The sequence below is a fragment of the Peromyscus leucopus genome, chromosome 10, assembly GCF_004664715.2.
Source record: "Peromyscus leucopus breed LL Stock chromosome 10, UCI_PerLeu_2.1, whole genome shotgun sequence".
Lineage (NCBI taxonomy): Eukaryota > Metazoa > Chordata > Mammalia > Rodentia > Cricetidae > Peromyscus > Peromyscus leucopus.
Window position 1 is genome coordinate 59859739 of NC_051071.1, and position 22390 is coordinate 59882128.

The window sequence follows — 22390 nt, forward strand, 5'->3', positions numbered from 1 at the left end:
TTGGCTTTGCTGAGGGGGAAGCCCAGCCTGGACCCTGACTTTAGACTAGACATTCCCACGCTGGCTTTCATAACTCAACTCGCTCTCACTGCTGTGGCTACTCCAGGGACATTCTCTCCTCCTTAAGAGATGGATTCTGTGTAGGAAGGTCCTTTTCCTTTGACATGCCCATGACATGGAGTGATGGACTCCACGTCGCTACGTCTCCATTGCTATGAACTGATTTGATTTGTTTGGGGATTAGCCTGTCTGAAGGCAGGAATCTCCTCACTTTGTTTCTCTTCAGTCCTGTAATCCCAGTGCTGAGACTTTACAACAGTTCATAAATCTGTGACAGGAATGTCTTCTCTCTGCCTGCCAGTGACTTCTTTAAAATTTTAAAAATGTTATAAGCTATGACATATATATATATATATATATATATTAAAAAAAACAAAACACCCTTGCAAATAAATAAAAATTCACATACTGAAACAAACCAGACCCAAAGTCTATACCACTTAGTCCACAGTTAGAATAGGCATTTGCCAACTGAAGCTACCAATAGCTTCCTTAACAGGTCTCTCCACCCCCCACCCCCGCCCATGGGGACTTTTCTCAGCCCACTGAGCCAGGTACTCACAAGCTTGCTAGGGAAAGCCAAGGTGTCCTGCCTCTGATTGTAAGATTCAGGCCATAACATAGGATAACTGGTTGGCAACAAGTAACTGAGTATTTTAAAATGGGAATTGGAGAGGATTCAGTGTTCCTAACCAGAGCCATTGCAAATAGGTGCCACTGATGGCTATGATCTGACCATTAGCATCGTGCATGTGATGAAAATGTTATACTATACACAATAGATATGTACAATTGCAATGTGTCAATTAAAAAAAAATACCTTTCAGCAGAATTCACAGACAGAATATCCAGTCCGTGGGTTTGCCCTAGTTCTGAAACAGCACCAGGCTGAAAAAATAAAAAATAAATCATTATTATTGCTTTTTACTGGGAGACTGAACATAAAAAGCTTAACATTTTTGTTTGCAAATTCAAGCCAGATACATGTGCTGCTTCCAGACTGGCTCACATGAAGCCGGGTCCCTCTATGCCTAGAGCTGCGGACTATTTAAACTGTTTATGTATATGACTTGTGTGTACTTAGATAAGCATTTTTTTCCCCCATTTGATGAGTCTGGCGCTATAGATTTCATTACCAAAGAGGCCGGGTTCTGGTGTAGGACTGCTGGGCGGGGTCACTAAAGATAATTGTGTACTGTGTATTTGGAGAATCTAGGGGAAAGCGTTTGGAATATTTTCATCATAAAGAAATGTTAAATGTCGAAGGAGATACGTTCATTCAACATGATTTAACAAGAGTGTACGTATATCCAACCCTCACTTGGGACTTCATGTTCACATTTAACATCTGAGGTAGAAAAAATACTTTAAGAAAGAAAAAGAAAAAGAGGGAGGGCCATCAGAGAATGTGATGGGCAGCCCGGCCTGGTCTCCTCCGCCCTCTTGGGCTTTGTCGGGTCTTTGTTCCTCCCCGGCTGCGCTGGTACAGAACCACTTAGCTGTGATTAAAAGGAGGGGGACCGGGCGGCAGGGCGGGGCCTGTGGCGCGGGCAGCGACAGGGCGCGGGCGGGCTGCGTGGTGCTCAGTGCCAGCCGCCGGGCGGCATGCACACGGGAGCGAGGACCGGCTCGCCGCACCGACGCCGCGGCGGGGACGCCTGACCAGACAGACAGGTGGCGGGGACCGCAGGACCGAGGGAGGAGGCGCAGCCGGGGACAGTCCCCGCTGAGCGCGCCTCGGCGACAGCGCCATGGACGGCCTGGACAACGCCACCCTGCTCCTTGACCCGTCCTCGCTGCTGCCGGACAACTTCACCCTGTCGCCCAACGCCAGCAGCCCGAGCACCGGCACCCTGTCGCCGCTCACTGCCGCCTCCAGCCCCGGCCCCGGGCTCAGTCTCGCTCCGAGTGCGAGCATGGGTTTCAGCCCGGGGCCGAGCCGGACCCCAGAGCCCACGAGCGGCAGCCTCGCGGGTGGCGTGGCCGGCCAGGGCTCCTCCGCTTTCCCCCGGCCCTGGGTCCCCCACGAGCCCCCGTTCTGGGACACGCCGCTCAACCACGGGCTGAACGTGTTCGTGGGAGCCGCCTTGTGCATCACCATGCTGGGCCTGGGCTGCACCGTGGACGTGAACCACTTCGGGGCACACGTCCGGCGGCCCGTGGGCGCGCTGCTGGCCGCGCTCTGCCAGTTCGGCTTCCTGCCGCTGCTGGCCTTCTTGCTGGCTCTCATCTTCAAGCTGGATGAGGTGGCCGCGGTGGCGGTACTCCTCTGTGGCTGCTGTCCGGGCGGAAATCTCTCCAACCTGATGTCCCTGCTGGTGGACGGTGACATGAACCTCAGGTATGGTCTCTTTCTCCCCAACCCAACCCTCAGAGTTCACAGCAAGAGGGGTGTGTGCAGCTTTTTGGGATGAAACCCTGAGGAGGGAAGGATAAAGAGGAGGAAGATATGGAGGCTTTGAAATCCTGGCGGGCACTCAGGCTGGGTATCAATGGGGGAAGATTTAGACCGGGACCTAGCTGCTTAACGGCCCTGGGATTTCAGGCATCGCTCCGGAGGGTCAGCTCATGTCTCTAGTAATTGGAAGGCAACGAGAAGAGAGAAGTCTGAAGCTAGGACTCGAACGGAAATGCAGAAAGCAAACCAGAACTGTAGTCCTATAAAGAAAGTAATCTCGTAGAGACTGCAAAGTAATTGAGTTTAATCCAGCAAGTAGCATCCACCAGTTCCAGCGCTGCAGGGCATTTGGTAGGATTAAAAGAAAAGGTTTCTTGTCCTCAGAATCAATCAGTTTCCAGGCTTTATGAAGCCCAGGGCAGCCGTCCTGGGTCCTCGGTCCTGGATCCTGGGTCATTGTCTTGCCTGGGATTCGTGTTTCTTTTACGGCAGGATAAAATAGATTCTCTGCAGACCTCAGCCCTGCGGCTTGCAGTATCCCCAGCTCCCTTCCCCTCTACGTAACAGGTAAGGAAAGACGTGGCAGGCTCCTGGGCTCAGAGCCCTTTCTGACTTCTGTTCACACCTTTTTGCAGCATCATCATGACCATTTCCTCCACGCTTCTGGCGCTGGTGTTGATGCCCCTCTGCCTCTGGATCTACAGCCGGGCTTGGATCAACACCCCTCTGGTGCAGCTGCTCCCGCTAGGGGCGGTCACCCTGACTCTCTGCAGCACTCTCATTCCGATTGGGCTGGGCGTCTTCATCCGCTACAAATACAATCGGGTGGCTGACTACATCGTGAAGGTAAGGTCTCTCTTCCCTTCCAGTGGCACCGACCTAGAGTCTGGTCTCTGGAGAGGAGCTGGCATATACTAGGAGGTTTGGAAAGCAGGGAAGGGACACACTTAACAAGTTTATACGACAAAGGCTAATTCATGACAAGCCTAACGTTCTCAGTGGGATAATAGATCTAATTAAGTCACAGCCAAAGTTAGGAAGAAAGGCGCAGGTTGTAATCCCAGCGCTCGGAGGCTGACACAGGAGGGCTGGATTTGGAAACCATTCTAGATAAGGAAGCAAGAGAAACCCTTCAACATGGTTTCTCAACCTGTGGGTCGCGACCCCCTTGCCGATCTCTAGTTCCAAAAAATTTACATTACAATTCATCGTAGTAGTACAATTACAGCTGGGAAGTAACAATGAAAATAATTTTACGGTTGGAGATCACCACAACATGAGGAACCGTATTAAAGGGTCACAGTCTTAGGAAGGTTGAGAACCACTGCTCTACCACATCTGAAAATTAACAATAGTGTAGAGATCTGTTAGTACTCATAGTGGGGATAGACTCATGAGGACACAGTTCAATCAAATGGCAAGCATTGCAGGACATAGTGGCGCACGCCTTTAATTCAAGCACTTGAGAGACGGAAGCAGGCAGATCTTTGTGAGTTCAAGGCCAGCTTGGTCTACAGAGTGAGTTCTAGATCAGCCAGGGCTACATAATGATAACCTGTCTCCAAACAAACAAAACAAACAAAACAAAACAACAAAATGGCAAGCGTTTCCCACTAACTGAATAGGACTAAAATTCAGAGCAGGTTAAATAAAATTATTCAAAACATTTATAGTGCATAAGTATATTTTCAAGTGGAACTCTAATTCTGAGGAAACCAAACCTGTAATAGGTACCCTTAAATATCTTCTTAATTAAAAAATTTGAAATTAGCAGGATAGTGTGTCAATATAATAGAATATAACAAAACGTTGGTCTCAAAGCACAAAATAAAGCTGGGTCCTGGGTAGTGTAAATGATGTTGTCATCTCTAAACCTGTGTATCTTTTTCCTTCCCTGTTGCATTATTTTATATGGTTTTTCAAGTTATGAAATGATGAAGGATTACTATTAATAGGGAATATTTCTAATATAGTTTTATTTTTTAAACGAATATTTCATCAACATATACTTTCTAATAGTTGACCAGAAAATACTCATTTTACTTCTTTTGAAAAGTGAAAGAAGGTGAAAACAGAAATGTTCATTTTAGGAAGTAAGCTAACCAAAATACACAACTAACTAAAGTGCGGGGACAAGTTTCTTTAGACAAGAAAAAAAAAGCCATTTCAGTGTTACAGTTATGCAGAATATAGAAACTTTTTTGTTTTGCTTTTATGAACTTATTTCTTGCTTACACAGAGGAGCCAACTTTCCCTAGTTAGAGAGACAGGGGGTTCAATTCTGTACACAGATCTAGCTCTAAGTGAAAGAAATCTATACAATAACCAATATAGAGTATAATAAACACCTAATTATATGTAGACAGTATCTCCAGAGACGGTCTTGAGACGCAGTTAGGTAGCTAAACCATGAGCTACTGTTTTATTATTAACCCAATGGCACTTATCATGAAAGTTAAGGAATCCCAGAAGCAAGACAGTCAACCCCCCCCCCAAATTCTCAAGACGGGGTTTCTTTATGTAGCCCTAGCTCTCCTGGAATTCACTCTGTAGACCAGGCCGGCTTTGAACTCAGAGATCCACCTGCCTCTGCCTCCCGAGTGCCGAGATTAAAGGGGTGCACCAGCACTGCCTGACTCAATTTTTAAATATTTTCAAAAGAGCATCAAGTACATGTCAATGCAGAGACTCCCGAATGATGCCTCTCTCATGCGCTCTTCAGGGAGGCAGAATTTACTCCTCAGCTTTCTTGGATCACTAGTGCCCTCATACTCCATGGGAAAAGAACAACGTAACTACCTATCTGAAGGGGACTAGCGACATTTTTAGATTTCTTCCTCATCTCTATGCATCCTCTTTTATTTGAATGAGTGAAATGTACCAGTCAGAACCCCGAGAGGGCCCATTTTACCCGACCAATGGCAGGATACCTAGAACCTCCCTATTGTAATACTTCCTAAGAATCATTAGAAACTTAGGAGGTGTTTTTTTTCATGGACAAATGAAAGAGTAGAGTGGCAGAATTACAAAGACTTCATCATATCTTACACTTTCATTTTTGATAATTTTTCCATATTGCTGGCCATCTTTAGAACTATACGTTGAAAGTTAAAAATATCCTAAACTAAGGTAATTTTTATTGTAAACTTAACAGCCTTTTATCTATATTAAAATGAGAACTAATTTCATGTGGCAAGCACAGGATTCAGGAGAGGTAAAGATTAAATTGTCCAGTCTAGTCCTTGGGCTCCATTGTAAAGAGGCATGCCAGTAAATTAAACACATATGCAGAGTACTAAAGGTTGTAAGACCCAGGCTAAGAGGCTGAGTGACGGTCTGCCTAAAAACAGGAACCATCCCCTGATCACTGGTTTACCATTGGAAAGACTTTTTAGAAGGAGTAGACTGCTCTTATACTGCTCCATCCAAGGCAAAGGCCAGAGCTCAGAGAAAGTAAATTGTCCCTGGAGATCAGGCCACGCCCCTGAGCAATTACGTCTAACGCGGAGTTCCAGCCTTTGGACGGACTCTGTCAATCACCTCCATTTTGGGTGGGAGGTACCACCCCCTTGCATGAATTCCTCCTCCGTGATGGCACTGCTGATAGTCTGCCTATCTGCTTTCTCTTATCAGGTTTCCCTGTGGTCTCTGCTAGTGACTTTGGTGGTTCTTTTCATACTGACTGGCACCATGTTGGGACCTGAACTGCTGGCAACTATCCCGGCAGCCGTTTACGTGATCGCCATTTTTATGCCCCTGGCAGGCTATGCCTCGGGCTACGGCTTAGCTACGCTCTTCCATCTCCCACCCAACTGCAAGAGGACTGTGTGTCTGGAAACAGGAAGCCAGAATGTGCAGCTCTGTACCGCCATCCTCAAGCTGGCCTTCCCGCCACGCTTCATAGGAAGTATGTACATGTTTCCTCTGCTTTATGCCCTTTTCCAGTCCGCAGAAGCAGGGGTTTTGGTTCTAATATACAAAATGTACGGGAGTGAGGTACTGCACAAGCGAGATCCCCTAGATGAAGATGAAGACACAGATATTTCTTATAAGAAACTGAAAGAAGAGGAAATGGCAGACACCTCCTACGGCACAGTGGGAACAGATGACTTCATAGTGATGGAAACTACCCAGACCTCCCTCTGAACGTGGAGATGCGCGTAGGAGCCTCCATTTGGCTGAATCATCACTTCCTATTTGCGACCTGCGGTAGCTCATGTATGGTTCACATCCAGGATAAAGATGGGTTTGCAGTTCATGTAACAGATTTGATCTTCCTGCTGTAATGTTGTGTCTCAGTATTAATTATGTGTTTTTATAAATTACCAGTGTTCCGATATTGCTTGCACCTGGGTCAGCTAACGTGCACCTCCTCTGGCTAAGTGTGCTGTGTGGTTTTTACCATTCCCACCACCGTTGCTACAGATAAGCACTGTATTAGAAGACTGCGGTTGGAAATGTAGATGTCTGGGGCATATATAAGTAAAAGTGTAAAACAAAAACACGTGCTTGCTCAACTTACAAACACCTGCTGAGATTCATTCAGTACTAGCCTGTATTAAGACAAGTCCAAAACAGGTCAATGGGACTGGGATATAGCATTTCATCAAGCCGCTATCAAAGCAGAGAAAATCACATTTTTGTATTTGACTACTTGATCTAATCTCTCTCTCTCTCTCTCTCTCTCTCTCTCTCTCTCTCTCTCTCTCTCTCTCTCTCTCTCTCTCTGTCTCTCTCTCTGTCTCTCTCTCTTTCTCTCTCGTTGTTAATGACTGCCAGCATTTTCCAGGGATGAAGGCATTCCCCCCCCCCATCCATTCCCTGCATTTATGTAAACGCATCTCAGATCCACTTATCGTTTGAAGGAATGATTTACTTAGGAAAAATTTGTAGACCTCTCCCCAGAGGAGAGAAAACAGGTACCTCTGTTCACTCCTGGGGAAAGGCTCTAGCTACAGGCTCCCTAAGGCGCATCCCTTCCTGAAAGGGCCGTGGGTGGACAACTGCTCCACCGTTCTGAGCTAAGTGAACTGTGTGACCTGAGACAACAGATACAGAGGCTCAAAGCAGGCCCCTACCTTGGTATTTTGCTCCCTGATCAGACACCGTGCCTGCCTCTCCTTCCTCATGGCAGACATCTGGAGGCACGAGGCCATAGGGGCCACCTGGCTCGGCTAATCCCGGTGATGATTCTCACCGGGTGGAATTCTCGCCTCCCGAGTTCCCCTACAAATCGCTACTGTGTCTAGCAAGGAGAGCCGTCTTTCCGCATCCTCGTGGGGGTTGCCGCCCACCGGTGTAGGAAGAGGCTGGGGAGGGTTTTGCTCTGCGCCCGCAAGGGGTGGCAGGGCTTCTCCCGCCCGGGGCGCGGTCACCTATTTAGCGGGACGTGGCGGGCAGCTGGACGGAGCTGATGGCTGCCTGGGCGGGCGAGGCGCGGGACGCACACATGTTCCCGGCGAGCATGCCCCACTCGTGTCCGCATCCCTACCCGCCAGCCGACAAGGCCCGGGAAGGCTGGCGGTTCCGTGCCGGGGGCTACCGGCCGGGGCCTCCCTCCTTCTTCCCGGGCTGCGGGAACCTCAGCGCCACCGAGTACTTCGACAGTTACCGGCGGGCGCAGCTCATGGCCCTGTTGTCGCGGATGGGTCCCCGGCCGGTCAGCAGCCGCGATGCTGCGGTGCAGGTGAACCCGCGCCGCGACGCCTCGGTGCAGTGCTCGCTCGGGCGCCGCACGCTGCAGCTCGGACAGCGTCGACCGGGCCCCGAGGTCCGGCCGGGTTCCCGCCCGCCCTGCAGCCCCGCCGGCGCCCGGAGGCCCCCGCGCTCCTGGCGCACTGTCGCCGTGTACTCGCCGGTGGCCTTCTGTGGCCTCGCCTCTCCGCTGGAGGGCGGGCAGAAGCCCACCGAGGGAGAGCCGGGGCCGGCAGCCGCGGGGACCTGGGAAGCGGAGCCGGGAAAGGGAGAGGTGGCGGCGAGGAAAGAAGTCCCCGAGCCGGGCAACAAAGGGGGCGACGTCCAGGACGAAGGGGAGGCCGGGCAGGAGCAGCCGCTGCGGGAGGACCCGGACAGTGGGGCGACCTCGCAGTCTGAGTCCCGGAGTCAGGAGCTGCGTCCTGCCGCAGAGACGGCTCAGGACACGGGTGACTCGGCCTCCTCGAGAAACGGGGTCTCCCCGCAGAGCACGGAGCCGGACAAGGAGCGCCTGCGCTTCCAGGTGAGGCTGGATGGGCCCCAGAAGCCTTCAGACTTGGGGGTCTCCTTCGGGGCTAAGCTTGGGGACCCAGGGCGATGCATGGCATAACATTCTTCAATGTCATCAACGTGTATGCTTTTTTTAAAAAAACGTGTGTGGATGTTTTGCCTGCGTGTGTGTCTGCGCTTGGTGGTGGTGGAGGTGTGGGAGCAGAAGATGGGGATGCCCTGGGACTGGAGTTTTACAGATGGTTGGGAGCCACCATATGGGTTCTAGGAACTGAATTAGAGTCCTCTAGAAGAGCAGCGCGTGCTTTTAACAGCTGATTCAACTCTCCAGCCCCTCGGGGAAACAGGATTTTGCTGTTATTGCAGAGGGAGGCGTTTACACAATAAAACCAACACATACGTGGCCCGACTCACTGGGAGTCTGTTTTTGGGAAATGCCAGTGTAATTACTTTATTCGGGTCACATGCACACCATAAATAAGGCCCCCCGTGGTGGACGCACAGCCGGGTCTGACTGGACCACACTTCAGATGCCTGAAGGAAGATAAGTCCGCACACCAGGGAGCATCAGCTGGTGAACTTTATCGCGGGAGAATCAATTCCCAAGGTCCCCGCTTCTCGTTTTCCCACTCGAAGCGGGAAAATCTGAGTTGACTTGCAGGGTCCTCCTACCAGATCCTTCCTGATTTCTGAAGCTGTCAACTGAAGCTTCTGCCCCCTAAATTTGCCCTACTTTAAAAAGCTCCCGATTCATCCAGCACGCTAAGCCTTTGGGCAGTCCTGAGTCGCTGCCTAGGCTAGCCAAACAAGGGCCAGGGGCACAAGGAGGGCAGTTGTAACTCCCAAGGGAACGGAGAGACAGGAGCTATAGGAAAGGGCTCCTAGGAATTAATTCCTCATTTCCCACCGTTACCTGAAGATTGTGTTCTGTTTGGGGTGGAGGGAAGAAAGATCTTCCTAAAAGCATTGGCCATTGCCATTCACAGTTGAGTGTGATGTAGGCAAAAATCGCAAGCTTTTTTAGCCCCCCCTGGTGTTTGCTTACCTATAAATTGCATAAAGTGCTCTTCCAAGCTTCTACCAGTCCTCAAGGCTTAATGGGGAAAACTTGTTCCCAACTTGTTTGTCGCTAAGTAGGAAGATGGGACGTTTAAGAATCGGGTGCTGCTAATACTACTTAGCTCATACTAAATGGCCTATACTCACAGATATGTAGCAGAACTTTTTGGGGAACTTAACTAGCATTGTGGAGAATTTAATGTTTGGTTGTTGAACACCCGAGAAAGTTTAGAAGAGTCTTTCTCTTTCAGCCTAATGAATAACTTGTCATCTGTGTGTGTCCTAAGATCATGTGTCACCCCACATAAGAGGCCTAAGAAAGACTCCTGAACTCTAGACAGCACTAGATACTTGGCCTGTCCCTTGTCTGAGGGTCCCTTAACAGGTCAGCCAGCCAAACATGTCTGGCATACAAGCTGTTTGGTTTGGTCTCGGTCTACAGATTCGTTCCGCTGAGCTCTTAGCTCACCTGACTGATTCTAATTTAGAGGTTGATGCAAACCTCACCTTCCTTCCCCACCACGATCTGGAATGAAATTTGGTCATTTTAAGTGTCAGGTAGGCTCTGTCCCGGGTTCTAACCCGCGGGGCCCTCAGGCCTCCCGTGGTTAAAGTCTGCTCTCCCGCTGTTCAGTTCTTAGAGCAGAAGTATGGCTATTACCACTGCAAGGAGTGCAAGACCCGATGGGAGAGTGCCTATGTGTGGTGTGTGCAGGGCACCAGCAAGGTAAGAGACAGCTGTGTGGCCGCCCGTTCCCGCCACGGTGCTGCCGGGCGTCTGCTCCACGTGGACGCTCTTTCTTGTCGCAGGTGTACTTCAAACAGTTCTGCCGAGTGTGCCAGAAATCTTACAACCCCTACCGAGTGGAGGATATCACCTGCCAAGTAAATCACACGGTTTTGCATTTTTGGAAGAGGGGTTTTCTGTGTACTTCTTTGAATATGTTTCCTGAATGAGGCTAGGTTCCCAGCAGCCGTAGGCTCTTTTGTTTTTGTTTTTGTTTTTGTTTTGTTTTGTTTTTTTGTTTTGGTGGTAGGTAGGAAGTCCCCTCCACTGTGAAAAGGGGTGTCTATTCCTTTCTGCTCCTATAAAACTGGATTGTGCGGTCTCTTTTGAACTGTTACCTTATTTGCAGTATAGAAGGCTTGCTTACCTGCCACTCTGCTTGGTGTACTAGAAAACATATTGTAAAACAGAATACCTTTCTGCTAGCTTGAGGTGGCACACTATTACCCAAATGCTTCATGGGAAGCACGTATCCAAGTTAGAGTATGAAACGCCCAAATTGAGCTTCAGTCTTGCTTGCTTGAGAGTTCACAAAGGGAGTTTCCTGTAAGACCATTCTAAATTGTCCTGTGGAGGATAGGCATTGGCTTGCTTACTGTTTTGCACTGTGCCAAAGGATTTAGATAATCTTTAAAAAGAAGTGGCATCATTTACCTGTTAATGGTAATCAGAGCTAACGGAGCCCATATGTCTCTTTGAGAGTCCAGTCAATGCATTTGACTTAAGTTGGTAACTGGAGAATTCACTACCTTAGGGTGGGCACTGAGGAACCAAGGGTGGAAAACCATGAAGACTCCATTTAGAAAAGGGGGTAGTAGGCACCTTTCTCCAGTAAGGCGGCTTAAACCACTGCACACTTGGCCCTGCTTGCTCTGTCCTCTTACCTGCTTTGAGGCTCCATGGATCAAGGGGAGAGGGGTCCATTCATCCTTTGTACTTCTCACTCTGATTTTTCAGAGTTGTAAAAGAACGAGATGCGCCTGCCCAGTCAGACTTCGCCACGTGGACCCGAAGCGCCCCCATCGTCAAGACTTGTGTGGGAGATGCAAGGACAAACGGCTGTCCTGTGATAGCACTTTCAGCTTCAAATACATCATTTAGTCCAAGTCGGACATGTTTCTGCTAGATGGGGCTGACAGAGCGGGCAAGCGAGCTTTCTCCCACGTCCCCCTCGCCTCCCCTCCTCTCCCTTCTCAAAATACTTCATGAAAGGCAGTGTACTTGGATAAAGCCCGTGAAATAATAATAAAAAAAAGTATTGCAAAAACAGTTTGAGGCTTTATCCAATTTGTGTCTCGGTTTGAGGAAAGCGTGTGCTGGAAGTGGGCGGGACCTGTCACCTACACTGGGTTAACATCTGTGATGGCAGGGTGGGTCAGGCCGGGTTAGGGAGGTTACAGGCACTGGATCGAGACTCTTAAGGCTTCAAAGGCAGCTTCAGTCTGTAGGTCTAAAGTTCCTTCGATTTTTATCAAACAGGATCAACACATGATAAAGTTGTATGGCGTGTAGTGTAGTTTTTTTTTTTTTTTTTCCCCATTGGGCCTCCTAATTTAAAGACTCTCTTCCACCCCCCCCCCCCCACCACCCCGGGAACTTTGAGAGCCCACTAGCAGATGATGGTGCCGAGTGTACAAACTCAGGGCTTCTAACGAAGCAGGTGTTGGCTGCTGGTCTAACACAAGAGGAACCAGGTGGAAACTGTGCTCCTAGTTTGTTTTTTTTTTTTTTAAATGTGTCGCAGTAGCGTCCCCTGCCCCCCCATCACAGATGCCAGCCTGACAACCTGTGTGTGCACTAGCAAATATCCAAAGGAATGTGCCCAGAGTCCAAAGTGAGCTTGAGGACTCTCTAGTATCCTGGTGTGTGGGGGACAGGTCCACCCGGGCCCAAATGAATCAAGCTGATGAGTGTGCAGAGAGCTATCAACCTGTATCTTCTCAGGGGTGTGGACCTCATGGGGGCGTGGCTAACACACATCCTAGTGACCAGCCAATACCTCTATCCTCATGGTGATTCTCAGAGGGACCGTCAGTTCTAAATAAGGCGGAGAACTGAGCGGTACAGAAGCTCTTAGCTAAATGCCTCAGTAAAGGATTGTCTGAGTTTGATGGACATGCTTCATGCCAGGACAACGTCCTGTGGTAGAGGAAAACCAGAGAGGCCCTGCCTGGGACTGGCCATTGCCTAGTTATCTATGAGAAGGCACCAGAAGGCGTCTATTCTTTCATTTTTATTTGACGTGTGTGTGTGTTTTGCCTGTATGTTGTGTGTGATGTAGCATGCATTCCTGGTGCCTGAGGAGGCAAGAGGGCAGTGGATCTTCCTGGAATGGGAGCTGCAGTAGAGCGCCACCATGTGGGTGCTGGGAACTGGACCCAGGTCCTCTGCAAGGGCAGCCAGTGCTCTTAATTGCTGAGCCACCTCTCAAGCCCCCCCGTCCCCCCCAAACGTTTTAAAGGTGTTATGGATAATGGACCATGAGCCTGGATTGCCTTTTAAAGGAAAGTCCTCTGGGTACCCGGAGACAGATAAGGAGTTTTAAGGACTAAGGTGGTGGTGGCGGAAAGGGTTAAGAACTGGGGGTTAAGAGCGATGGTCTCAAGAGTGCTCATGGGGGACCTCTGACTTAGTTGGGACTTGGTCCAGGCAAAGGCAATCCAGTTGACTCCCATTACATGATACACCTAATATATACTGAGTAAGTACTTGCCACGTGGGATGAGTGACCTAAAGAAGCCTGTGTGTAATGAGTCCAAAGACAAACCCGACCGCTACGGTGGGTAGTAAAATAATTCAAGTTTAGTGCTGTCATTAATTTTCCCGGGGCAGCTAATTCTATCTGGCAAGGATCAGAATGTGGGCACTTGGATACTGAACCAAGTGACACCAAGTTCCAAGTTTCAGTCTTCCATAGCAACATTCTAGCATTGAGGCGTCACACTGTTTATGCATGCAGTCCAAAGTTTAGAGAGCATCAGTTTGAGACTGAGTGAAAAGCTAGCAGGAGACACTCCAAATACCACCTCTGCATGTTGAGAGGATTGGTTTTTGTGTAATTCTGAACTTTTCAAAGTTAACCGTAGACCACTTTGAAAACTAGGGGGGCGGGCAAGCCACACAGTAACTCTCGGCTCTTCCCCGGAGTGTAGGTGATGCTGCTGTGACGGTGATCTTTCCTAAAAGGTCCCTTAGTGATGCTTCAAGCCAGCATCCAGAGGTGGTGAACAACAGCTCCAACCTCTGGGTCACAAGAAGTGCAGCAGCTTCGAATCCTGAGGTTATACTCTGGCTTCCTAAAGAGCGTCGTGAGGAGACTGCCCAACCTATTTCCTAACTGTTTAAACTGGTGGATTGGGCGAAGCGGGTTGTTTGTAGCAAATACTGGGTTCTCAGTGTAAGAGGAGAAGCGGATGAAAATTAAGCACTACTATTCTGTCAGTAAATGCAAACTTTGGAGTCAGAAAATGGGGAAGTAAAGTGTAGGTATTGTAGGGAAGATAGTCCTCATGGATCTGATTTCTGGTTTTGCAGGTGGGTTCACTTTTTAACACGTTGTTGGACTAGTTACATATAAATTGTTCAAAGACGGGTAGTCAATTTAAGTTTTTCTTCTTTTTTCAAGTGAAATTATATGTGAGAACTCTGCAGGTAACATGTCATCTCTATTTTCTTTTTCTTAAGATACCACACAAAGCAACAGCTACAGTGCTTTTTTTATTTTTTATTTTTAACAAAAAGGATGTAAGGAGGATGAGAAAGATGGGAGAGGGGGGATGTGAAGTGTGGTGTGTCTCTGGACACCATCCCTGTGCCTGTCCCCCCCAACCCAAAAGTTATTAATAATTTAAAGGACACCATTTACAGTACCAGAACACCATTAAAATAATTGTTTTTTTTTTATCTGGGTCAAAAAATACAGTGATTATGAATGTGCTGTGACCAGTTATGGAATTTGACAGGAAACCTGACTATGGCCAGCAGTCCCGCGGCGTGCACAGTGCCTTCGATTAATGCACTTGAGCATAATTACATTTCTGTCAGGGCCCACACCCCTAGGAAAAGGCAAAGCGAAGCAATTCATTTCTACATTCCAGACTCTGGAGGTCAGAGCCCAGTTTAAAAATAAAAGTCACAGTGGATAAGAGATGCATATAAAAAATACAAGGTGTTCCTTTCAAATCAGGAGTCGTGGGACTACATTCATTTCCTTTACAAAATGCTATTTTAAAAAAAAGGACAGAGGATCCAGTGTGTGTTCCGCTACACACTTAGACAGTGGAGGAGTATATTGCGTGTTTTGGGAGTCAGTCTTCAGGCTTCTGTCTTCGAGGCTCCTCCTCTAGCCTGAAACCAGCGGAGTCCTGCACAAACACACAAGCCATTTGCACCTCTTCATGTCTGCGGGGGGGCCCCCCAAGCCCGCAGAACACACAGTCCACCATCTGTGACCACAGCTTTTCCTTTAGCTCTGTACGTGAACTCTGGTATAACAGTGCGTGGCACGAATGTACAGGAAAGTACAGGTTTTAGTCTATGCAGTATCTATAATAATTATGGAGTAAAATAAGTTAACTTGTCTAATGAGGGGCGCTGACGGGCAGCGCACATCTGTATTTTACATTTTAAAGTCTCTGCAGGCATCTACTTTGGTTAGTTATCAACAATATCAACACAAGCACTGATCAGAGAGCTCAGCAGCAGAGTCCAATAATATTAACAGATATATTATTTCTTTTTTTTTTTTGAGACACTGGGAAAGCCCAGTTTTAAAATATTATTAAAGTGTTCTAACATTTACACACTATGAAGAGTTAGATCTAATAAAATAAAATTTCTTCAAAAATAATCTTGCAGTGCTCTTGTAGGCATGCTCTGAGAAGTTGTCACCAGACATCCACACTTTGGAAATAGGACGGCCACACGCTCACACACCCCAGCTCACACACACATAATTCCTTATACAGACCAAGAACAAAACAAAACAAAAAAAACCCCTACAAACACACACCCCCAAACCCTTATCCCATACGCTGGGAGAAAACAAAAACAAAACCCCGGACCCAATGGTTTTTGCAAATAAGTCTGTTATTTGTCGGACTGGATGGTCGTCATGTCGTTGATGATGATTAGCGTCAACTGTAGGTTATGTTGATGACAGCTAGAAATCCAGGTGACTCTGCAGGTGGCAGGTCTTCAGCTAAAAGGAATTGGCCCCGATCCCAGCCTCACGTCACCCGCCTGCAATGTCTTGGGGGCCATTATTGCAAACGTCTTCGGAATTCTATTCTTTCCTCCAGAGCAATGTACTGGTATGCATCGCTTTTAGCCCTTTTTCTTTTTTCACGTAGGTTAAAAAAAAAAAAAAATTCCTTCTTCATACAGTTACTGTGGAGGTATAGGCAGCAGGTAAGCAGTTAGATACTGTTCTTCAGGTTTTTTTTTTTTTTTTGATAGTTTGAAATTAGTAGACTACAATGGAAGGTGCTGCCCAAAAGTTATCAGTGAATCACAAGGGTTCATAAAAGGTGCTTGGTTAATAAGCTTGATCATCTTCAGCTTTACGCCCTCTCTCGAGTGTCCGAAGTTGCTCAGAATCCAGTGCTCGCCATATTTCCCACTGGTTTGGCCTGTGCTAGAAGTGGATAGGACTGCACCGTGCGGAGAGAGTCTCTGATCTCCAGGTTAAGTTCCATCAGTTTGGAGTTAGCTTCGGACATGTCCAGGTTTGAGCCGATGACCGCAAAGCTGCCCGTCTGGCCCAGAGTCTGATGGTGGAAATAGATGTGTAACAGCGTCTGCACGGGGTCGTCTTCACAGCTGCCGAAGATGTCGTTGGGCCAGAGCGTTCTGGAAATACATAACGTGCAAGTTCTGAGATGTGTGTGTCATGACTCTGTAAGCTACATTTGAGGTTAACGCCTGTGAACCAAACTGCCTGGCTAGAGTATCTGGTATCTGTTTATTACTTGAGGGAATCTCACTACGGTGCTGTGCGATCTCCCCCACTTACCTAAAAGCTTTGACTTGGGCTACCGCCGACACAAACTCCTTGTTTTTCAAAGTTTCAATCAGAGAATGAATGGCGGTTTCTATTGTGGTCTGGGCAGCTTTGGAAATATCGATCTCTTCATTTTCCGAAGCCGCCTCAGCTTCCTTAAGGATACCTTCCAGCTGGGCAAGTTCCTCTGACATGTTGATGACCTAAAACAGATACGTCCTTAAAGATCTGTTCCTACAGTCAGGGATACACGGTCAGGGGTAGAGCTGATGGTGGAAACACTCTTCTTTCAACAGGAATATAAATTAGCCACCAAAGAAAAAAACCAAACCAAACTAAACCAGGCAAAGTGTCTTCTCATATAACCTGAGGGCTACTCTGAACCTGAGTGCCTCCTGCTCCAACTTCCTGAGAGTACTGGGTGTTACAATACATGTGTCCCATACTAAGTTTAGATAACCTGGATATATTAGGTTGCAATAAATGTTTATACTATATTTTAGAAGATTATAATTGCTTTTGAACAGTGAGGAAAATATATTTTAGAAATATTAGAAAAAGGTTATTTACCCAGGATACTTTATATAAATGTGTATACACATGTCTATATATGCACATATATCCATATACACACATATACATATGTATATATATATAAATATAAAATTTTTTTTATATATAATTAAAAATTTTTGACCATTTTCCCAATGACAATTTTAGTAGCAGTAATGTAAGGATGGGACAAAGATTATAGTCACTAACTGTGAACCTATGTATTAACCTCTGTATTAATGTGTGCATTCACAAACTATAGAAACAGATGAAATGTTAGGGATGTCACAGTAACTTTATGCATGCTTTACGTTTGATGATGGGTCTGTTTCTGCTACCAAACCTCCGGGTTAACCGCTGTGGAGCGGCTCTCTTATTTACTATGTGAAAAAAAGCTAACTGATCCACGGAGAAAGGTCAATGCCAAGTGGCTTTTGACGGTAGGCGTTCTAACAAGACACGTGCACACACGAGCACATGCTACACACGTGCAGGCACACTCCCACGTGTGTACTGACTACTTCCGGAAGCATCCTGACGCCGCCCAGGGGAACTTACCTCTGCTTCGTTTCTGATCGTGTTTACTTGGTTGATGAGCTTGCGGTAGGCCTGGAAGAGAAGCAGCAGCTGGAAGTGCAGTTTGTACAACCGCCGGCAAAGCTCCAACTCCTGCAAAGAAGCGGCGTTAACATCGGAGGTTAACCGAGGCGTCCTTTTCCCGACCCGACTAGATCGCACACTTCCGTGAAACATCACCACACGTAGGTTAAAACCGTCTTGGCATTTGCTTCCGCAGTAAGCAAGTTAATGCGGCGTGAAGCTGATGGGAGGCAGGTGAAGAGTGCTTGGGGGGCTGGCATTCAGATAACAAGGCTTGCTGCTGGTTACAGAATCCCTTTTTAGTAGGAAGCACATTGTCACACCGGACGGACAGGGTCAGAAGGCAGTATGGAGGATGCTTTGGAGGAGAGGACTCAATGTAAATTGGAAACTCTAAGCTGCTGCTGGGAGGAATTTGCAGCTGCACAGGCTCTGGTCCCATGAGGTTCTGATGCACCTGTCAACCGGGGGCAGAGCGAAACTGGGTGTCCTCTTACCAAAAGGAAGGGTCTTTTAAAGAAACGGACTCTTTAAGAAAACCACCTGGTGATCTCATTTAAGTGAGACTACGAAGCGGACATGTGCGATTCCAAATTTAAAATGCAAAAGGAGAGATGTCAGGTATAGGTGTAGAAAAAAAAAAAAAAACAACTAACTGCTGGTTGCATATTCATGATAAAGTCTTAACTGTTTCACTTTATGGGACCGATGTGGTCATGGGTTAGGGCTACGCAAAACTGAAGCACACACTACTTTTCAAAGTGGTCAATGACAAAACATTGCTAGGTCATAAGAGGACACATGGCAGATGAAAACCAGTTTGTCTCGCAAGGATAAGGAATCTATAAATCAAGACAGGCCACTTACTGCTAGAATTCCCATTTGCTAAGCAAGGTGATCGGGTCACAAAAAAAATACAAAGAGAAAGAGATCAAGAATTAGTATAAGAAATCATTGTAACTAAGGTTACAGATGCCCCACGCAAACTGAAGAACACATTTATACCCCAAACAACGCTTTATGAAGTCCTTTCCAAACTGCTTTCTGGACACTTATTGTAATAACTTCAGGGTGGGCTGTGTTTTCCCTCTGGCAAATAAAAATTTGCGCTACAGTTTAGTTTTGTGTAAAAGCCACAAAAAATAGAACAAGGTGATCTTGGGAGCCCTAACTGTTGTAAATGTTCTTCGATCTAGGATTTTTTGTCCTTCTCCCAACAAACCTAACTGTAATAACATCTCCATGAGCGCAGTGGGAAGCTTATTAAATGAATTTACCATTATTATTTTTTTTTTAACCAAAGGATTAGCTGAATTGGCTCCTAATCTATGCAGGAAAACACTTGTCCTACCTAGCAGCAGGCTCTCTGGTGTGGCTCCTTCTGGACATTCCTACCTGTTCCTCTCTTAGATCTCAGGCTGTCTCACTCCTGCTGAGGCCCACAGGACAGAACTCGGAGAGCCAGTGTGTTTTGACAGTACACTTCAAATGGCATTTACGCCAGAAGTTTGACCTAACTAGGTGTGAAGCAAGTGGAGATGGCGTACGTGAACCACACAGGGAAAAAGCTTTGGGATGGAGAGGAGTGACGTGGAATTAAAGCAGATTCTTGGTGTGTAAATAAACGGAGCTCCTGGACCCTGCTCTGCTGAAGTCTCCTCGGAAGGGCTTTATTTTATTTTATTTTATTTTTTTTAAACCACATTTATTCCTGTCCGTTTAGAAAGGATTTGCTAAGCAAAGGTGAACTTTAGCTCTACACAGCTGACCGTAAGTTATGCAAACAGTGACCCGGTAACATTAGCAGAGCACAATCCAAATGTCAAACAGTTAGCAGGAAGTTTTACTTCATATAGTTTATTTCAGGTGGGAATTCAAGCTTTAAATCCCTTTTTTAATTCCTGTTGGCATGTTCAATGGAACCGATTGTACACGTACACGCCGACAGTGTCGGATTGGATGTACGCTGATAAAACTTATAGTCGCTACAGTTATAGGCAACCACACAAACTATAGCTGTGAATTAGCAAAACTGACACACACACACATTTTAAGTACACTGATATTTCCATGATAGATTTTTGTCTTCATTAGTTCAATAAGATATTTACTGAAAGCTTGTATAGACTGGCACATGGGCACGGGCAGCATAAAGCCGTAAAATGAAGAATAGAAACCAGTCTTAAGTGGAGTCTCCATTTTTCACTCAGTACATCTCAAGCTGTTCACCGAGTCTTGGAGATTATGGAATTGTTTTAGAGGTAGAAGGACTGTAAGAACCACTCAGCATCTCCACCTCGCTTATTCGATGCTCGCAGGAATCATTAAAAATATCCACTGGGTTCAATTCTAGAGTTAACTTCCATCTTATTTCTTTATCCATGATTTTAATTTTCCTTTAAAATAGTACAGAGCTTAGAATTACCTGTCTAGGTTTGAATCTTGGTTTCTACTATTCACTTATGAGATAAATTGGCCTTCTCTGAGTCTCACTTCCCTCATCTTCAAAACGGGGATAATGAAGGGACCGTTCAACTGAGTTGCAAGGAGGGGATTATGAAATATATACTGGCATTGTGCCTGAAAAGCTTAATAGCTAAAGTATTATTTTCTCAAGATTTCATTCTTATATTAGGATAACTTCTATGGAAATTATATATTACTATTATAATTATATATATTATTTACATATATTCTATATATAAATTATATATAACTATTATAAATGTAACGAGTTGAAAAAGGTGGGAATTCAAATGTCAGGTGCGGAGGTGTCTGAGTTGCTGAAGGCTTTCTCCTAGTATGAAGTTCCTCCCACTGGAATAACGTATAGGTCTTAACATCCTGGTTGGGGGGGTATTATAGATGTGCCTTTCTCTAAGAAAATGTGTTGCTATTGCTTAAAACAACTAGGGAAAAAAACCTAACGGACCCACAATTTCATATTTAGAGTAGTGTGGATATGTAGCACATTGCTCTAGGGTCTGTTTTTCTCACCAGACAATATATCCACAGAATACTAATGTACAACCATTTTTTTTTCCCCGTAAGAGGCAGATACGACTAAATGCCGACCTGGACTGTCCAGATACCCATCAAGCTTATCTAACTCAATGTTATTAAGCTTCAGTCACAAGCTGGTTGTTCGTTTTTATTAAAGTGAAGTTTTCATTACTAAGCCAATATTTCACTGAACCTAACTTTCAAAAAGATTGTTCTGATAAACCAAAATGAAAAAAGGCTCACAAACATTCTAGGAATATCGAGTACGTACAATTGCATGCATACTTTTTTTTTTTTTTTTTTTTTTTTTATAACGTCCAATGTCCTCACTCAGCAAAGAGACTTACTTGTGCATTGGTGTTTATCCTATACATGTCTTCGCCGGCCCCGAAGGTCCTCTTACAATTCTCTAACCACTATAGAAATAAGTAGGGGTAAATCAATTTCAACAGTCATCACAGAATAAACAAAACTAGCGTTACAAGTCTGTCTATATAAAACCAGAAACTGACCTGAAAGGCTAGCACTGGCTGTAGACACAATTTATCTCCACCCAAGGCCAATCATTAATATGGAGCACACCAATAAGGGATCAATACAACAAGATGCATACACTGAGTTTACTAACAAAGACAGACTCCGTGTGCTTGGGACCCGCGCTGTCCCATATTGTAAGATCCTTCGCTTTGTAGATTTTATTGGAAATCTTTGCTGTCTCTACCTGACCTTTTGTGTCTAAATGTGAGAGGTGGGACATGAAAGATTCACTCTCCCTTTGGTCAATTTAATAAAGGTAACTTACAGAAAAAGCAATGAGCTAGGGTTGTCTGCTCACACAAAATGTAGTTCTCTGAAGACGCACGCCAGTTTTAATTAGTGAAACAGAAACCAAGATCCATCCAAATCCTGTTTCTATTTATTTCCTTTCCTTTTGGATGGTAATAAATGACAAGCATGCTATCTCTGAGGCATTTTGGATATAGAAACCAAAGGCAGGTTTTCTTTACCTGGGGGGCGGGGAGCTATTCTTACAGTCGATACTAATTTAAAATAAAGCAGCGTTGTGGATGTGTAGAAAAATGGAGCCACAGAGTTTCCAGAGTGAGGGCTAAGGGCCTTCAGATGAAGCTCCTGGGCTTTGATGGTTCATGTCCTCAGTTCTTCTGGCTGACTGGGTTTGTGGCTTTGTCTTTGGTGTGTGTTTGAAATTATTAAGTAATCAAATCAACCCCGCAGACTGCTTCCTTTGAGAAAGACTACCAGCTCATTAAGTTGCTCCCTGGAAAACATCTTAGTGTTAGGTACTTCAAATCCTCAACTGGAGCTCGGCTTTCCGCAGGCAAAGAATGCAAATGAGAAATGGTAACTGTTTCAAAAACAATCTCTTCGACCTTTTGTTCCTTTTGATCGCAATCACCCAGACTACACTGGCCCTTGGGTTATTTTCTTGACAGCATCTTGGAATACAAACATGTTAAACCTTTCTGGTAAGATATGGCTGGTGGCAGTCACTGTCAAAAGCCATGGGCAGACTTCTTGACAGCAGCAAAATCCAGCTGACATCTACCATGGAACTCGGGCGTTCATCTCTATTCCTGTAACATGCTACAATGCATATGCACTGAATTATAACTACTTGCCCCCGTTTGTCCAAGTCAACTAGTAAATGGAAAAAGGGTTGATTATTTACTGCCTATTCTGAAAAAAATTCAACATCACATACCCT

The 22390-nt window shown here is 46.1% G+C and overlaps 3 protein-coding genes across 11 annotated transcripts in view; 2 read left to right on the plus strand and 1 right to left on the minus strand.

Moving 5' to 3' along the window:
• Window positions 1-1276: 1276 nt before the first annotated feature.
• Slc10a4 (solute carrier family 10 member 4) lies at window positions 1277-6943 on the plus strand. The gene is made up of 3 exons (XM_028860606.2): window positions 1277-2401; window positions 3094-3304; window positions 6092-6943. The coding sequence occupies exons 1-3, from the start codon at window positions 1812-1814 to the stop codon at window positions 6602-6604; spliced, it is 1314 nt and encodes a 437-aa protein (XP_028716439.1). The 5' UTR covers window positions 1277-1811; the 3' UTR covers window positions 6605-6943.
• A 964-nt stretch (window positions 6944-7907) lies between these two features.
• Window positions 7908-12028, plus strand: Zar1 (zygote arrest 1). Its single transcript, XM_028864231.1, has 4 exons — window positions 7908-8675; window positions 10356-10448; window positions 10532-10606; window positions 11466-12028. The coding sequence occupies exons 1-4, from the start codon at window positions 7908-7910 to the stop codon at window positions 11607-11609; spliced, it is 1080 nt and encodes a 359-aa protein (XP_028720064.1). The 3' UTR covers window positions 11610-12028.
• A 2184-nt stretch (window positions 12029-14212) lies between these two features.
• Fryl (FRY like transcription coactivator) overlaps window positions 14213-22390 on the minus strand; it is a 242412-nt gene continuing 234234 nt past the window's right edge. For 7 of the 9 annotated variants that reach the window (XM_037209091.1, XM_037209094.1, XM_037209087.1 and 4 more), the window contains 5 exons: window positions 21012-21080; window positions 18529-18546; window positions 17620-17730; window positions 16522-16712; window positions 14213-16358 (listed from right to left, as the gene is read on the minus strand). In XM_037209091.1, the coding sequence (XP_037064986.1) occupies window positions 16100-16358; window positions 16522-16712; window positions 17620-17730; window positions 18529-18546; window positions 21012-21080 (648 nt within the window). In that variant the 3' untranslated portion in view covers window positions 14213-16099. The remainder of the gene's footprint in view (window positions 16359-16521; window positions 16713-17619; window positions 17731-18528; window positions 18547-21011; window positions 21081-22390) is intronic. The other 2 variants (XM_037209095.1, XM_037209090.1) reach the window with 1 other exon arrangement.

Coding starts and splice junctions, on each gene's coding strand:
- Slc10a4 (XM_028860606.2), top strand. CDS start 1,812: ATGGACGGCCTGGACAACGCCACCCTGCTCCTTGACCCGTCCTCGCTG. Junction 2,402..3,093: donor GACGGTGACATGAACCTCAG/GTATGGTCTCTT, acceptor ACCTTTTTGCAG/CATCATCATGACCATTTCCT. Junction 3,305..6,091: donor TGGCTGACTACATCGTGAAG/GTAAGGTCTCTC, acceptor TTCTCTTATCAG/GTTTCCCTGTGGTCTCTGCT.
- Zar1 (XM_028864231.1), top strand. CDS start 7,908: ATGTTCCCGGCGAGCATGCCCCACTCGTGTCCGCATCCCTACCCGCCA. Junction 8,676..10,355: donor AGGAGCGCCTGCGCTTCCAG/GTGAGGCTGGAT, acceptor CCCGCTGTTCAG/TTCTTAGAGCAGAAGTATGG. Junction 10,449..10,531: donor GTGTGCAGGGCACCAGCAAG/GTAAGAGACAGC, acceptor TTCTTGTCGCAG/GTGTACTTCAAACAGTTCTG.